The 17763-nt window shown below is 45.0% G+C and overlaps 1 protein-coding gene across 3 annotated transcripts in view; it reads left to right on the plus strand.

Moving 5' to 3' along the window:
• The first annotated feature begins 4845 nt into the window (after positions 1–4845).
• The window catches only part of HLF (HLF transcription factor, PAR bZIP family member), a 59923-nt gene continuing 47005 nt past the window's right edge, over positions 4846–17763 (plus strand). The window contains exons 1-2 of one of the 3 annotated variants that reach the window (XM_511894.7): positions 4846–5489; positions 7633–7968. In XM_511894.7, coding sequence (XP_511894.2) covers positions 5375–5489; positions 7633–7968 — 451 coding nt within the window. In that variant the 5' untranslated portion in view covers positions 4846–5374. Of the gene's footprint in view, positions 5490–6101; positions 6197–7632; positions 7969–17763 lie in introns of those variants that run through there. The other 2 variants (XM_009432865.4, XM_063799876.1) reach the window with 2 other exon arrangements.

A 17763-nucleotide genomic window follows, 5' to 3' on the forward strand; every position in this document is an offset into this window, starting at 1 on the left:
TGATTCTGGGGAACGCTTCTTCTATGGTCATTCCTATTTTTAGGACAGTTTTAAACCTCCAGAGCTTCTGCTATTCCTTTCTCCTTGAAGGGCCAACTGAAGGGTTTTTCAGTGGCTTGTCAAATGTTCTTTATCTAGTATTTGTTTGTTCGAATTTCTCTAACAAAGAGGTTTAGTTTTGACTTACTGTTTAAGCACATGCAGGTTAAGACAGGAGCACTGAGGCATTACTAGTTGTAACCAAAGACATCCAATAGGCTTAATTATTTGCTCATACACAAAAAAGCAAATTGGATAATGCCTCTGCTTTTGGCTCTTATCTAACTTAATGTGGACAACTTTGTAGAGGTCTTGTCAACAAACTGAATGAGCCACTGAAAATGAGGCATTCATTTTAGCCGTAAACTTTGGTGAACTTTTTTCTGTTGCTGGATATGAATCAGATCCCAGGAAACTTAGAGAGAACATAGAAATAGCATTATTCTGTCCTTAGTGATAAAATACCCATTTTTCCTCGGGATCAAAATTTGGGTCACCCACAAATACACAGTCAAATAATTGTCAGCAATAACATCAAAACAATTCAAGGGGGGGCTGGGCGCGGTGGCTCACGCCTGTAATCCCAGCACTCTGGGAAGCCGAGGCCCGCGGATTACCTGAGGTCGGGAGTTCGAGACCAGCCTGGCCAACATGGAGAACCTCGTCGCTACTAAAAATATTAATACTAAATACTAATACCCCATCGCTACTAAAAATACTAATAAAAATTGCCGGATGTGGCGGCTGGTGCCTGTAATCCCAGCTACTCAGGAGGCTGAGGTGGGAGAATTGCTTGAACCTAGGAGGCGGAGGTTGCGGTGAGCTGAGATCACGCCATTGCACTCCAGTCTGGGCAACAAGAGCAAGACTCCATCTCAAAACAAAACAAACAACAACAACAACAAACAATTCAAGGGGGAAATGAAAGTCTAAAACAATTGGATATCCCCATGAGTAAAACCAACCTTAATCCTTACCTCATAGTATACACAAAAATTAATTTGAAATGGGTCATAAGCCTAAATGAAAAAGCTTAAACTATGAAAGTTATAAAGGAAAGTATAGGAGAATATCTCCAGAACTCAGGAGTAGTCAAAAGTTTCCTAGTTCATAGCAAGCAATAATCATGAAAAACAAATTGATAAATTGAACTTTGTCAAAATTAAAAACTGCTCATGGAAAGACATTATTATAAAAACTAATCAGCAAGCCACAGATTGGAAGAAAATATTCACAACACACAAACATCTGACAAAGAGACTATCCAAAGTATATAAAAGAACTCCTAAAATTCAGTAATCAAAAGATAACCAAATTCAAAAATGGGCAAGAGACTTGAACAGGAAGATGTACAAGCTACTAAGAAGCACATGAAGTGGCACATGCCATCATTTTTCATCAGGAAAATTCAGATGAAAGGTCCATTGAGAACTGACTATCCACCCACTAGAATGGCTACAAGTTTTAAGAGAAACTGACACCACTAAATATTGGTGAGGTGCTAGAACAACCAGAACTCTCATATACTGCTGCTGGAAATGCAGGACAATTTACCTGCTTCAGAAGACTATAGAAGAGCTTCTTCTAAAGTAAAACACACATCTTTTCTATGATCCAGTAATCCTACTCCTATTTGTTTATCCAAGAGAAAGGAAAGCATGTGTTCACAAAAGAACTCAGACAAGAATGCTCATAAACATTTTATTCATGCCTAAAAACTGGAAACAACCCAAATGTCCACCAATACAACAGATAAACTTTTGTATATTCATAGAGCGGAATACTACTCACTAATATAAAGAAATGAACTACATGCAACATTGGTGAATGTCTAAAATACTGTGCAGAGTGAAAGAAGCTATACACAAGAGAGTATATACAGTATGACTTCATTTGTATGAAATTATAAAACAAGCAAAATGAATCTATGGTGTAAGGAGGCCATGTAAAGAGAAAGAGAAGGCCAGCTGTCCCAGTATCCCAGCTGAGCCTAACCTAGATTGCAGAATAATAAGAAATAATAAAATGATTGTTGTTTTAAGCCACTAGGTTTTGGAGTGATGTGTTACACAGCAATCAATAATCAGCATCATTGCTTTCCTCATGGAATTGTCAGAAGTATGTGATATGACACTCATGGAAGGGCTCTGTAAGTGGACAAGTGCTAAGCACTTGTGAGCGGCAGTTATCTCTGGGCATATGTGCAGATTGGGGTTAGTGCTCATTAGGGATATGTCCATTTGAGAATTAACCTGTGGAATTCAGAGGGTCTTACTACCCAACCAATATAACCTTTGGTTTCTTCTATCCCTCTCCTTCCTCTTGAGCAGCCATCCACAACTGCTTCTGGGGAAGAGAGAGAGAGAAAGAGAAAGAAAGATGTTCATGGTTTGTTAAAAAATAAAAGAAAATAACATTTACACATGGCCAGAGTAGAAAAGATGTACCAATTTCATTTATCTTGTTAAGGAATGGGGCTAGATTGAAGATTAGCCAATGCTTATAATTTTTGAGACTCTAAGAAATACCTTTGAAGTTAGAGAAGGATGGAGAGAAGTGAGAGGGAGTCACCATGGTCTAAGGGGCTGGTCCTCAATCTGGTCCGTGACATGTTGATCAGGCTCAGGGAAATTAAATTAAATGAACCAAATTCCCAAGAAACTGCTTGATCAACCAGAATGCCAGTTTATCCACTTGCAATGAGAAATGCAATTTCCAAGCCACAGTATTTGGCTCTGTCAGGTGGTAAGGAGAAGATTACCCTGGGAAACCAGATTACTTGACCTGGTAAGAGCTTCATGTCTGGAAACATGGGGAAGTGAGGACATGCAGAGAATCATGAGCAGGCGGAGCACTTTGGGCGTGCTGAGTAATGTCAGTGGACTGTTACACAAAGCTTAGGTAACGCATCTTTCATGCACCTGGAATCTGCAATCTAACAGATTTCTAACCAGGCTGAGAGGATGCTCTCAGTCCTCCCAGTTTATGGACTTACAGGGATGTAAGGAACTCAAGACAGGGAAATAGCCTCTGTCTCCAAAAGGATAGCGGAGATGAGGTCCCTTTTTTATTTTAAAAAAAAAACAATATAATATAATTGATGGATTCAGACCGTTCACGGGAGACTATTACCTCCACGCCCAGCTCAGGCACCTTCTCTAGAATCCCTTTCCTAATAATGTAAGTGCCCCTGTCACCTCAATCTATCCATTTTTGTTCTTTTAAGCCTATTTTATATTATTTGCTTATACGCCAAACCCTAAACGATGAGTTCTTGAAGGTTAAAATTATGTCTTATTCATCTTTTTTCACTAGCCCCCGCATAGTCGCTGGCATACATACCGTGGTGCTCAATAAATGCATGTGGCATTAACTAAAAGTTTGCTGTTTCTGGAATTCGTCTGAAACCTGAAACACTGCAACAACATCTCACTTAGAATGTTGCCTTACCCTTTTGCCATAATTTCAGAGTGAGGAAGTAGAGGTCACTAGATTACGTGTCCTTTTATGAAGAACCTACAGCTCAGGGCAGAAAGGCACTTGCCGGAATCACCCTGCCAGGGAACTCTGAACCACGCTGCGCCGCCGCTCCTGATCTCTGGGGTTTCAGGCGCCTCCTCTCTTAGAACCCTCTCCGGTGTAGTAAACCCCATCAAGACACCACCACATCCTTCCCCAGCGACTCAGCCTGGGATCACAAAGGCCTTTACGTCCCACTGAAAAACGGTTTTCTTTCATTTGTGCCCATTCGTTCTTGCAGCCCCTTCCCCAGATCGAAGACTAGGGTCTTAGTAAGGAGAGGTAAGGAGGGAGGGGAAGAACCTGCCTGGCCCCCCGCGGAGCTCTCCAGGGGGCGTCGCGGCTGCACGCCAGCGCCCGCACCACCCCAGGCGGGAAGGGAGTTATCACACAGGGGGTGGCACGCAGCTCTCGGGGACCGTGGGTGCCACGAGGTCAAACTGGCAGAGGGAGACGCTGCAGCTGCTGTAACAGCAAGGAAAGCCGAAACCCCCTTAGGGGATACTTTACAAAATTATTTTAATCACCGTGCAAATCTAATAACTTGACCCAAGCGCAGTCACCTGTATTCACCCAGAGTAAATATTCCTAAAATCCCGTTCAGTGTGTCTGTGTCTCTCCCGCCTCTTTCCGTTTCAGGCAAATGTCTACCCCCCCCTCTCCCCCCACCGTTAACACTTCTCGGCAGCGTGGGAAACAGTGCCCAGCAGCTCAGTCCTCCGCTTCCCGCTCTGCTTTTTGCATCCCATTTGGACTTATAGGAAGTAGTTATTTTTTGGTGGTGGTGGAAACTGGGCAAGAAGGAAGACGCTAAGCTTGGCCGGGGCCCGGAGAAATATTGAGAAGGGTCGTTACCTTCCATCCGATCTAAACCAATCATCTCAAACTTGGCTACTCTTTGGAACCACCTGGGGAGCTTTAAAAATTATGGACGCCCTGATAGCACCGCAGAGGTTCTGATCTAATTGATCTGGGATGCGGCCTGGGTATCGCGATTTTTAAAAAACTCCTCAGGTTATTCCCAGCTTGAAAACTATGGATATAAATTTCTCAGTCCTCTTCCCACCCAGACAAAAAAAAAAAAAAAAAAAAATCTAAGCCTAAGTTGATGGCCCAGGGAATCTGGCACCTGCTCCCCTGCAACCAGCCAGTGCTGCAAGGTCCCCGAAAATCGGCGCGAGCGGCGACGCTAAACACGCGGCGGCGGGGCGAGCGGGCCAGGCGGGCGGTGCCGCGCGTGGCTCCGCCCCCGCACGCCTATGGGCGCGAGGTGCGGGCCCTGACGTCACTCTTGTCAGGGCCGCGGCACATGGGCGGCCGGATGCGCTGAGCCCGGCGCTGCGGGGCCGCGGAGCGCTGGGGAGCAGCGGCCGCCGGCGCGGGGAGGGGGGTGGGGTGGGACGGCGCACCGCCTCCGGTGCTGGCACTAGGGGCTGGGGTCGGCGCGGTGTCTTCTGCCCTTCTGCAGCCGTCGACATTTTTTATTCTTTCTTTTTTTCAATTTTGAACATTTTGCAAAACGAGGGGTTCGAGGCAGGTGAGAGCATCCTGCACGTCGCCGGGGAGCCCGCGGGCACTTGGCGCGCTCTCCTGGGACCGTCTGCACTGGAAACCCGAAAGTTTTTTTTTAATATATATTTTTATGCAGATGTATTTATAAAGATATAAGTAATTTTTTTCTTCCCTTTTCTCCACCGCCTTGAGAGCGAGTACTTTTGGCAAAGGACGGAGGAAAAGCTCAGCAACATTTTAGGGGGCGGTTGTTTCTTTCTTTCTTATTTCTTTTTTTAAGGGGAAAAAATTTGAGTGCATCGCGATGGAGAAAATGTCCCGACCGCTCCCCCTGAATCCCACCTTTATCCCGCCTCCCTACGGCGTGCTCAGGTCCCTGCTGGAGAACCCGCTGAAGCTCCCCCTTCACCACGAAGACGGTGAGCGCTGCCGCGGCCCCGCTCCGGGAAGGGACGACGCTCCGGGGGTCCCCCTCCGCGGCCGGGCACGCCCGCTGGAGCATCCCCCAACCCCGCTCCCGCCCTGTCCCGCGGCGCCCCGGCCCCGCGCTGATGAAATTGAGGAGCTCACCCAGCACCCTTCCTCCTCCTCCATGAAAGGGGAGGGACCCCTCCTGAGCTACATTTAAAAGAGCTTCGGGCACCCGGCCTCCCTGGGTCCCGCTCCTGCGGCGCGGGTGGGAGGTGTAACTTGACAGGTCAGGATCGTTCCCTAGAACGAGGCACACCCGCACGCAAAGCGAGCCCGCCTGCGGAGGGCAGAGCCTCCCGGGCTGGGGAGGAGAAACCCTGGGGCCTGGTTCTGTGCGGGGCAGGGGGCGGGGGTCGGCTTGAGGGAGGGGGTCTCACTGCGTAGCCTGGGTTTTGGGGTTGTGTTACAGCTTCTGTTACTGGTTAGTATTTGGAACTCACGAGGTGTGAGAGAAGACTCGTTTTCTTCTGGTGAAGGGTAGCTGAGAAAGCGGGGTGGGGGCTGGGGCCGGTGGGGGGAGTGGTCTCTCGGCGGGAAGCCGTGCACGCCTCCAGCGTTGACACTTTCCCGGTGCACTTTTTCTGGTGGGAGGGGAGAGCGGAGCAGGCTCACGTGTAACCGCGCAGGAGCCTCCTCTGGCTTGAGCCCTTTCTTGGTAAGTCCCAAACCTTCCCAAGACAACCTTGGCCTTAGCAGTAGAGGAGGGGTACGTGTGATGAGGCCCCAAACCCGGCTAAGTGATGCCACGGATTTGGGTTGATGCGATTTCATGCCTTCGGTATCACAGTAGCAAATGCGAACCGTGCGGCTCACAGTGTAAAGTCCTGAAAGGTTGTTTGGCTACAAATAGCTTGGGAGTACTTGCACCTTCTTTCCTAGGAGAGGACAACCTGTTGCATTGCAAGAGTTTGCAATCTGCAGATGATAGCCAGGGACCCCTCCCTAACTATCCTTTAAGGAAGAGCATTTGGGAGGAAGGGGCTGCCTGCAGGCTTTTGCGTCTGTGGGTGTTTTAAGTCAGATTTTCAGATGAGATGGTAGAGGGTTAGAATGGATGGCAGTGGAGGCTGTGTTTCTCTGAAGATGAAACTCAGAAGCAAATTCCTTAATCCCAGATTCCACCCACGACTGAATACTAGAATTGGCAAGATCCGGAATGCTTGTTAAAGACCTAATGGGCGAGCAGTACTTCCAGGTAGCAAATAGCTGCATACTTCCAACATAAATGTATAGAATAACTCACCTTTTCCAATAGCTCTGCTTTTGAAAGGTTTTGTAAATGCATACTCTTTGTAAATTGGATCATACTCAAATGTTTGGAGAAGAGAAGGAAGAAAACACTTCGTATTTTTTTAAACTCCTTTTGTAAAAATCAGTGTGCCCCAGTGGCTTTAGAAGCAAACACATGTGAGCTCAGAAAGTTCTCATTCTCTGCCAACATGAGGCATTGGTCAAGTTCCCTCAAGTCTCAGAGCCTCCGAGTCTTTGTGGTAAATGGAGGTAATTGTTATTTTGCAAGTTTATTGTGAGATTTTTGAGATAATATATGGAAAGAACCAGGTATCCAGTAGGTACTCTAAACATGATGTTAAAGAAGGGTGGAAGGTCCCTGCTTTACCAAAATTAAGACCACTAACTCACTGGCTTTGTAAGTCTGAATGACCTCGTATTGCTGCTGTGATGAATTCCTGGAAGATAATTGAAGCCTGGTTATTGGCTGTTGTTTTCTTAAAAATGACAGCAGTTGTATATAATCACAGGTGTTATTTTCCTATTTTAGGTTTAAGTTATTACTCTTCTCAAATAATGTGCTGAGACTGTTCTCTGGTTTTTATCCTAGATCAGCCTGTAGCCCTGCCCCGAGGACTAGTGCCTTCTTTCCAAAGTAAATAGGAAGATGTTGAAAAACAGGCAGAGATCCACGTCCTGCCTGAACTTTTAACTCTAGATCTACAAAAGACAGCAGCCAGAGAAGGACCCTGCCATTCGTGAGAAATAGTCTTATAACAGGCCAGGAAAAGTGATAAAAGAGCGGTATTGTTTTTCTTTTCTTTCTTTTTTTTTTAAGTCCAGCTTTCCCTTCTTCTGCAGCATTTAGTAAAGATAAAGACAAGGAAAAGAAGCTGGATGATGAGAGTAACAGCCCGACGGTCCCCCAGTCGGCATTCCTGGGGCCTACCTTATGGGACAAAACCCTTCCCTATGACGGAGATACTTTCCAGTTGGAATACATGGACCTGGAGGAGTTTTTGTCAGAAAATGGCATTCCCCCCAGCCCATCTCAGCATGACCACAGCCCTCACCCTCCCGGGCTGCAGCCAGCTTCCTCGGCTGCCCCCTCGGTCATGGACCTCAGCAGCCGGGCCTCTGCACCCCTTCACCCTGGCATCCCATCTCCGAACTGTATGCAGAGCCCCATCAGACCAGGTAAGTGCCCTGAAGATTCTCCCTTCAGAAAGGGAGGAGGAGGGTGAATGGGACAGGCAAGGTAGAGTTAGCATGAACATCTTAACACTCAGGTTTCAGCAAAGATCCTAAGAGAGGAACCTTCTTCTGCTCCACTCCTGGCAGAGGCTCTCCCACTTAATGAGCATCCATATCACTCATCTGGAGAGTCCGGTAAATACAGACTCTTTGTATCTACCCCTAGAAATTCTGATTTTGCAAGTCTGGAATGAGGGCCCGGGAATATGCATTTTAACCAGCTCCCCCATGGGATTCTAATGCAGCTGATCCAAGGGCTGCAGTTTAAGAAATAACTTACAGTTAATGATTTGGATAATTTAAGCCTCCATCGCATCTTGTATCTCTTTTCCTCATTCCCTAAACACATAGATAACAGGTAGACTCTCAATAGGGTTTGGTTTACCTATATTCACTCTTGTCTGTCCTGAAGGAAAAAAAAATGTGAGTAGGGATATGGGGCAGGTATTTTTTTTTCCATCCTTTTCATCTTGTTTTGTCATTAGCTGAGAAGTAGAATCTAAAAGCAGGCTCTCATATTGTGTTTCTGAGCCTTCTTCAGGACCAGACTCCATCTCTCTCGTTGCTATTCCCATAAACCCAACTGTTCTTATCTTTTTTTCTTTTTTTCATTTTCATCTGTCTATCACACTCAGTCCACCTGTATCAAAGCCCACAAGGCTGCAAGGTCAGCTGTAAATGATCTTGAAATAGTACACAAAAATATCACCTGAAATGACCAGTACTTCAAAACCCACTGCTAATGCTCAGATATAAACACAGATTGAAGGAGCTTTGAATTCATGCCTTTAGCACCCTGTAGTACCAAATGAACAGGAAGAAAGACGATTTCATGTGCACAGGTAACCAGGAACAAAGATTCAGCCAGATAAATCATCCGGAAGGTCACAGAGCTGAGGGCCTTAGCTGTGGGGGAAGACAGAAAGCAGGACAATGCGAAACTTGTGCTAGAGATTGTTACTGAACTCCGTGTCCTCGACTCTTGTAGAAATTTCTGTGGCACACAGAGCAAGATTTAAATGGAAGGAAATGATGCAAAGGAGAAAGAGAATACCCCTGCCTCGATATATTCATATTAGAGTTAAAGTTCCTCCTTTCAGACCTCTGCGTGCTGGCCCCTTCTCCAAAATTCACTTTGAATTATAACTCAAGGCCACTGGCTGGAATGGAATTAATTCTTAGCCTCCAGCCACCCCTGGAGGCTGTGGGAGCTTGGGAAAACACGCCTTTATGTGATCCTGATCCCCTGCTACTTAGAATGTGCGGTGCCACTATCTTCAATTTTTTTGTAGGAACAAGCAACGAAATGAATAACCCTTCAAAGTGGGAAAACAGCCAGGAGAGAAGGGAACAGAGCCCCAGTGAGAGACACAGTTGTGCCTCAGTCATTGTGCTCTGTAGACTAAGAATCACCACTTTGTAGCTGTGTGACCTTAGAAAGCAACATCATTTCTTGGAGCCTCAGTTTCCTTTTTTGTAGAAGGAGACAATTTCTATTTGATTGAGTTATTGTGAAAATTAGAGATAATACGTATAAAGGGTCAACTGATTAGCAATGAGTCTTCTATTTGTGGAAGCAATTGTGATCATTGTTGTATGTGTCAACTTTTATTACTTATTTCAATCCCTGTCTTCTGAAATATCTTTGTAAGGTAACTAGGTACTGTACATAACCCTTCCTCTGGAGAGAAATGTCAGGAGATTTTGCCCAGTAGTTACTGGATTGGGGTATTTTGACCAACACTTGTAATCAACTGACAAGTATTTCTTAGTCCCCTACCAAATTTAGGATGTGTACCATGTTAGGAATACTATATTTTTTCCCAGGAGACCTGCACATATTGGGTGTTCACACCTTGGTTCCTACTGAGAGTCAAAAATTGGGGTTTTGGGATTTGAAGCAGCTTGAAAACTCATTTGTCAGAGCTCATTAGAGTCAGTATTGATCAGTGACTCTCAGAAGGCTTGGAATGCCCAATCAGAGTTGCAATCCACAGCAAAGAACTCCTGAGTTTCAGGGGATGTCATTTTGTAAGGTTCTGGTGGAAAGACACTGGGATCAAAGGGAACACTGAGGGTCTAGAAATAAGTTCTCCATTTAAATGTCTTATTTTAAATAATGGAAACACACTTCAACATAATTTCCTTCTTGGAATTGAAAACTCGATAGTCCTCATAGAAAAGGAAAAAAGTTAAACCTCGTCTTCAAATACCAAACTCAGGTAAAATAACACTCTGCTGTTCATAGATTGTTGATCATTATAAAGATGCAAAATAAAATTCTAAGAGATGTTGGCTTGATGGATGGATATTGCAAGCAAACCTGAAAAAGGAGAAAGTTCTTGATTATTCTGTGTGGCTCACAGGAGTGACCAGAATAGAAGTACCAAGTTAATCTTGAGGAAAATAAGTCCTCAGAAGGGAAGAGCACAGATGTAGCCTTGGTCATTCTGGGAACTGTATAATTTCAGTCTTGATTGGTGTTTCTCAACCTTGGCACTGTTAATGTTTTGGGTAAATCTTGTGTCTTATGCTTTATAGGATGCTTAGCAGCATCCCTGCCCCTACCTCCTAGTTGCAAGTAGGACCCCCAGTGCCCCAGATGTGACGAGTAAAAATGTCTTCAGTCACTACCAAATGTCCCCTGGGCATAATACAGTCACTCCCGGTGGAGAACCACTGGTCTAGAACTTCAATTTGGACAGCAAAATCTGGACTTACTTTAGGACCCTGTCACACGCATGGATAAACTACCTGCAATGCTTTATGGCAAAACTTTTAAGAAGGTCAGGGGACACTGGGTTGCCAAGAAGAAGTAGAATATTAATAAGAGCATAATTATACACTTTAGTTAATAAAACTAAGCCATCAGGCTAATCAGGAGATAATTGCAGAGTAGTTTACCAAACAATTGTTTTTGGCTATTCACTCAGCCTGCATCTTTGGAGCTATGCTCTGTTGTGGTGTTAGTGCTACCTGTTTGGTTGAAGGGCAATGAAACCATGAGCTGATAAAGTATGCATTTCTAGGTCTACCCCAAGGATGTCTTGGAATGACAAGGTGAGCATTCTTGTGAATATTTATTTATTTATTTACTTATTTGTTTATTTATTTTTGAGATGGAGTCTAGCTCCGTCACCCAGGCTGGAGTGCAGTGACACAATCTTGGCTCGCTGCAACCTCCACCTCCCAGGTCCAAGCTATTTTCCTGCTTCAGCCTCTCTAGTAGCTGGGATTACAGGCATGCACCACCATGCCCGGCTAATTTTTGTATTTTTAGTAGAGACGGGGTTTCACCATGTTGGCCAGGCTGGTCTCAAACTCTTGACCTCAAGTGATCCGCACCCCATCGGCCTCCCAAAGTGCTGGGATTACAGGCGTGAGCCACCACAACCTGGCCCATTCTTGTGAATTCTCATACTATTTACCATGACTGCCCCAACCCCTTTCTTATCTTGAGCACATCCCTGTTCCTCTAACTGTCTGATCAAAGAATGAATCAAATATCTGAAGAAATCCAGTTTTCTTTCAAGAAACAATCCAGGGATTCATTAAAACCTGTTGTGGCTATTGTAGGATCACCAAGCTTTCTGGGCTGACATCTTAATGAAGGGAAGAGTAGTGGTTCTTGGAGGCCAGAGCTAACTGCAGGGGCTCCTCGGTCATCCAAGGTGCAGTGTCCTGAATGTTCCTAGGCCAGCAGAGGTGACAGGAGTCATTCTGATGACTTCAATGTTTGCATTTTAGATACTGTCAGAGGTGGGATGTGGGGGTGCTCTCCTGGAGGGACGAATATGTGCTGGGTACTGGAAAAAGAAGAATCTGTTTGCCATGAGAATTGAGCGGTTGCTTTAAGGACAGCCATCCCTTTAGGGAAAGTCATCTATAGCAGACAAAGGCAGAGTTATTTTTATATTACATGCTTGTAAAGCCAGATTTGAAATTATTTCCTCTGGTGGTTTTTCTTTGAATAGCTGGGGGGTGTCCTACCACTGTTAGGCCCATATTCCGCTGAGAATTAAGAAGGCTGTCTTTCTAGTTCTGAGCACGGAGACTGGGTTATGATGAAGGCTGGTTACAGAGTAAAGTGAAAACCCTTCCATGTGGTTGTGTGTGGGAAAAGGATGGCATAAGTGGGTGGCACAAAAGGAGCGGGGGTGGGGGAGAACCCATTGTACCTTTGCAATATGGAGTTTGTATTCTGTTTCTGCCGACCTTCCTTGTGAGAAGGTTTGGGTATGGAAGGAAAACGCTGGCCTGGGAATCTGAGTAATGATGGAGGGAAGTTCTGTGCAGGTGATTCTGGGTTTATGGAAGGTCAGAGGATTCTCTTACTTTTCCCAATATTATGAGGTGAAGCTCCGCTTAAGGGCGTGCAGTTCATGTATCTTTCCAGTCCAGCAGACTGATAATGTCTGCAGGTTGGGAGCGCCATGACTGATAGTAGCTGTGCCCGGTGTCTCAAGCATCTTGGAAGCGCTGTTCATTCATCAGGGGCTAGGAGATCCTGAAGGGGAGGGAGTCTGCATGGTTCTGGAGACAGGTAGACATTTTTCTGTTTCTTGTAGAGTTTATCTTCTCCACGGATCCCTGTAGAGGACAGGCTTGCTGACATTCACAGGATAGTAGTCCCAAGCCTGTGGCAAAAGGTATTTTTGGGTATGTCTGGAAAGCAAGGCAACTTGGTGGTTAGGAGTGTAGGCTCTGGGCTCAGGGGCTTGGGTTTACATCCTGGACCCACCCCTGGCTTGCCATGTAACTTTGTGTCAATTTCTTAACCCTTTCAGCCTCAGTTTACTCGTCAATACAATGGAAATTCTAAATGGTCCCTCTCCCTTGGGGTTTTGGCAGGGTTAAATAAGACCGCATGTGACAAGTCTGGCCAGTGTGTATTGCACGAGTACTGGGTGCATTCAGCTGTTAACGGTGTCAGTGGCATGAGGTACAGAAAGGAATGACTGGATTCCCAATCCCTGTTTTCTATTTAGGGATTTATTTATCCAGTCCCCTTCCCTCTGCAAAAATAGGACATGCTTTCATGCATTTTTTTTCTTTCCCATCATGTCCAACACTTACAGCCTGACCTTTCTCTTCCTTCTGGGTTGGGACGAATCGCTTCCCTGATGTTAACCCCGCAGCATGGCTTCTGGGTTACCAACTCCTGTTTTGCCAATGTGGAAACAGCCACTGTCTGGGTGCCCAGTCCCCCAGCTCTCGTGTGAGCCCTGGCAACCCTGGCTGCCTGCCTGCATGACCGTGTGCTCCAGGCACGTGGCTGTGCCCTGTGGAGCTTGCCCAGCGCTGTGTGGTGTGCTGGCTTGCTTTTTTTTTTTTTTTCCTCCTCCCCCTCGCTTCCCTTCCCAGGAGAATGACAGCAAGTGCCAGCAAGCAATTGTAATCCTGACCCTGGCATGAGAAAGCTGAGCTCTGGAGGGCAGTTCAGATGCCAGGGAAACCTGTTCTGTCCAACATTCTAGCCAGACCCCAAACCTGGCCCTCTCTCCTGCCTGTCTGCCCAGAGGCCCTGTCTTCTCTGCGCTGCTGTGGTGGGCAGGATTCCTGGAGGCCAGCTCCTGCCAAGGGTCTTGGCAGAGTCTTTCCAGTTCAGCACTGTGCCTACCAGACTAGAAAAATAGCAATATAAAGACAGAATTAGGTGGAGGAGAAGGAAAGGGGGTGGGGGAGGTGGGAAGAAAAAAACCCTTGATAACATCCTAATGTAGAAAGCCAGAGGAGGGAAGACAGCCGTGATTTATTAGGTTTCTCAGAAACCTCTCTTCCAACTAGCACGAATCACTTTTACCCAGGAATCGTTTTTTATGTCTCAGCAATGAAGATGGAGGTAAGAGGGAAGGTAGTAGACAAAGTAATAAGATGAAAAAAATGAGAAAATAACATATTAGAGAGGTACAGGGCCTGTGTTTGATTCTGTAATGGGTGTGGGTGAGAATATTGGTCACAGCTAATATTGATTATAATATTTGGCCCTCCCCCAGCAAATGTCTTGTCCTAAAGCTACTAAACCACTGTTTTTCTATAAATTTAAATTTCCCTCAGACTTAGGTGCCTCTGTCTCACCATGCACAATGTCTGTCAGAATGTCCTGTGTTTGAGACACCAGTCTATATGGGCAATATAGCAGTAATGTTTTTTAGAGCACAGAATTGAATAAACAAAACAGCCTGAGTGTGAATCCTGACTTTGCCACTCATTAGCTGCTCACGATCTCAGGCAAGTCATTTAAATGCTCTGAGCTTTCAGTTTCTCATCCGGAACTTTGGAATAATCATTGGACCTGCCTCATAGGACTGTTGAAGGTCATATGAGCCAATGCATGCAGAGTAATTGTCACAGTGCCTCGCACACAGCAAGTGCTTGATAACAGCTGCTGCAAGCAGCACCTTCACCGCCATCTAATCTCATTTCCCATGGGAGGACCAAGCGTGGGGCTCAGAAAGAGTCTTGATACTTTTCCCTTCCTAGCTAATTAAGAACACTGGTCAAGAAATTTGGATTTCTCTCCTGCTTCTCTGCCAAGTCTTGCTTGCCCTTCTCTCAGCCTTTGAATTTTAGGTGACCTTGAGGAGCTAACTGTACCCTTTACTCATTCTTCCTGGCACATGGGATTAAATAAACAAAATGCATTTTGAAGAAGTTTTTTTGTTTGTTTGTTTTTTGAGACGGGGTCATGCTCTGTGGCCCAGGCTAGAGAGCAGTGGCGCGATCATGGTTCACCACAACCTCAACCTCCCAGGCTCAAGAGATCCTCCCACCTCAGCCTCCCAAGTAGCTGGGACTACAGGCATGCACCACCACACCTGGCTAATTTTTGTATTTTCTATAGATACAGGGTTTTGTTATGTCACCCAGGCTGGTCTTGAGCTCCTGAGCTCAAGCAATCCACCGACCTTGGCCTCCCAAAGTGCTGGGATTACAGGTGGAAACCACTGTGCCCTGCCCAAAGAAGTTCTTGATTAGATTTCTTCCATGTCATATTTGCTAATAGATCAGTCAGTTACTGCTACCATTGAATTTTTGACAATAGACATTAATAATTATATTTAAAGGCAATATAGTGACCTTGGGGGTAAGGAAACCATAAAGGTATGTTATGGTGTTTCAGAAGGAGAAGGTTCAGCTTATCCTCCTGCTTGCAAGCAAGACTTTACATAAGCATTCCAGAATAATAATTCCTGCTCTCCCCAAGGGGTTCTTTAATGAGTAAATCCTTAATCTTTCTGAACCTTGATTGTCTCTTCTGCAAAGCAACATCCTTGTTGGGTTTTTGTGAGCTTTCTAAAGCTACTGTGCAAGAAAGATCCAGCTTGGTGCCCTGTACATAGTAGCCAAGCCTTTACCATGAGTCAGTTCAGTTACTTTTCTCTAAGAAATGATACCATGATTAGAAAACAACAGAGGACTTTGGGAGGCTGAGGTGGGAGGATTACTTGAAACCAGGAGTTTGAGAGCAGCCTGGGCAACATAGCAAGACCCATCTCTACAAAATATTTTTTAAAAAATATTAGCTGGATATGGTGGCACGTGCCTGTAGTCTTGGCTACTTGGGAGGCTGAGGCAAGAGGATCGCCTGAGCCCAGGAGTTCGAGGCTGCAGTGAGCCTTGATTGCATCACTACACTCCAGCCTGGGTAACAGAGTGCAACCCTGTATCTAAAATTAAAAATAAAAGAGAAAGCAACAGAGGAGGTTTTAGGAGGCGAAGAGCAAGGTGTATGGTCCCAGAAATAGCATCTGTTTTTGCTCTGTGCTTTGGTGTTTTGATTTGTGCACCCTGAGGAAGAGAGACAAGAGTACAATTTGGCTGCTAGTTTCAAGAGACAGTGATTTAGTAGGGAAGATAAGACTTTTAGGCAAAGTGATGAGTGACAGGACAAACTAGCATGTTCTCAGTGTCAAATGACGGGTATATAGAGGCCTTCAATATCTGCTGAAAAGAGGAGGTTGAAAGATTAATCAAGAAAATGAATAAAAATTTTAAAAATAAATAAGGGAGCAGTATAGCCAATAAGAGCTGCCAGACCTCACAGGAAGAAGCCTTTGCTCAAGGCAAAGGTGTCTGGGGCGAGGCTTCTTGGAAGAGTTGTAGCCTGTGATGGGCCCGGAAGGAGGGGTGAGAGAGCCAGATTGGAGAGGTTAATGCCCCGCAAAGTTATAGAGGCAGGAATGCCCACAGGGTGTTTTAGGCAACAGGGTGTAGATCCAATTTGGCTGGTGCAGAAAATTCATATGAAGGAGTCAGGGAGATGAGTCAGAGAGGTTGGTGCCAGTCAGGCTGACAACTTCATGAGTACCAGGCTGCAGAGCTTGAACTTTATCCAGTAGGCAATAGGGAGCCATTGAAGGTTTTTGAGCAGGAAAGTGCATGTGAACATTTCCACTTGAGTTCAAGGTTGGATTTGAAACATTTTTAGAAACTTGACAATAGTTTCCTCTGGCAAGCCAGGATTTCCTTATTTTTATTATTTTGAAAATAAATACTCTCCCTTGAACATCAAACAGCTTTTCAAAACACGATGTTCTAATGATCTAGAGAAAGTAATTCAAAAACACAGGGTTTAGGTTTCATTTATAAAACCCATAATTTTGGTGATTGGGGGAAACACTCTTTGGCAAGGAAATAGTTTGAGGGATTTGACTGGTTCAGAATTTAAAAGTCCAAAAGCAGGCCTGGTCTCATAGGAGTAGAAAAATAGATTTTAATAAACCCAACTCATTAACGTTCATCACTTTTAAATGCCTCTATTTTATACAGCTTACTAGGTTTGCAAATAAGTATATTGAACCAGATGTTATGTGTATGTTTGTGTGTGTGTGTGTGTGTGCGCGCGCATGTGTACGTGGGCATGCGTGCATTTGGGTTTGTGGGTGGGGGTGGGAAGGTTAATGTCTCAGTGATACAAATAGTACCTGATTGTAAGGATTACCTGGGGCAGTAATATCAAGCTAAAAATACTTAGCCAAGTTTCTGGCTAGCTTATTAGTTTTACTCCTGGGAAACAAAGGAGTCATTATTACAGTTTTGCATTCTTGAGTCCTGACCTTGTATTTGTGGCTCCCTTCTTCCCTGAAAACAGAACTGTACATCATGCTTAGATATGGGATGTGTGTGTGTGTGTTTCATATTGGGAGTACTAGTAAAGGAAAGGGACATTGTGGGAGGGGATTGGATTGGGGGGGGTTGGACTGCTGAATGTCAAGTGCATGAAATGACTTGCTCAAGCACCCCCTGAAGTGTGCTCTGATATCAAGCCAAGATTTCAGAAGGCTGAAAGAGTTGCCATAACCCAATCTAGTTCACTTAAATAGAAGATAGCTGTCAATGTGGGCAATTTCACCTCCAGCTACATAGAGTAGACAATTACAGGAGTGTTGGCAGAATCGAGTGTCTGCTGGGGGAGAAACTGTAGTATTTGTTTCTGTTAAATTGGCTTGTGGTGGGTACAGACTCCATGACCAAATGTGGAAATTCCTAAAATGTTGGTTTTCCTTCTTTTCTGACTTTTACAAACTAATGTTACTCTCTTAACTCACTACCCATCCAATCTCATTTTCTTTCCTGAAAAACTACACAGCTCCCCTGTCACACAGGGTTCGTAAAAGTTTCGTTTTTAGAAGTTTAATCTGGGATTTGTTTCCTTAATGATCTTTGGAAGAATGCTTTGGAATTTGAGGTCTTATAATGAGACATGGCTTGTGGCTATTAAACCCTGTTGCCTCT

This window comes from Pan troglodytes, chromosome 19 (assembly GCF_028858775.2).
Source record: "Pan troglodytes isolate AG18354 chromosome 19, NHGRI_mPanTro3-v2.0_pri, whole genome shotgun sequence".
Taxonomy (NCBI): domain Eukaryota; kingdom Metazoa; phylum Chordata; class Mammalia; order Primates; family Hominidae; genus Pan; species Pan troglodytes.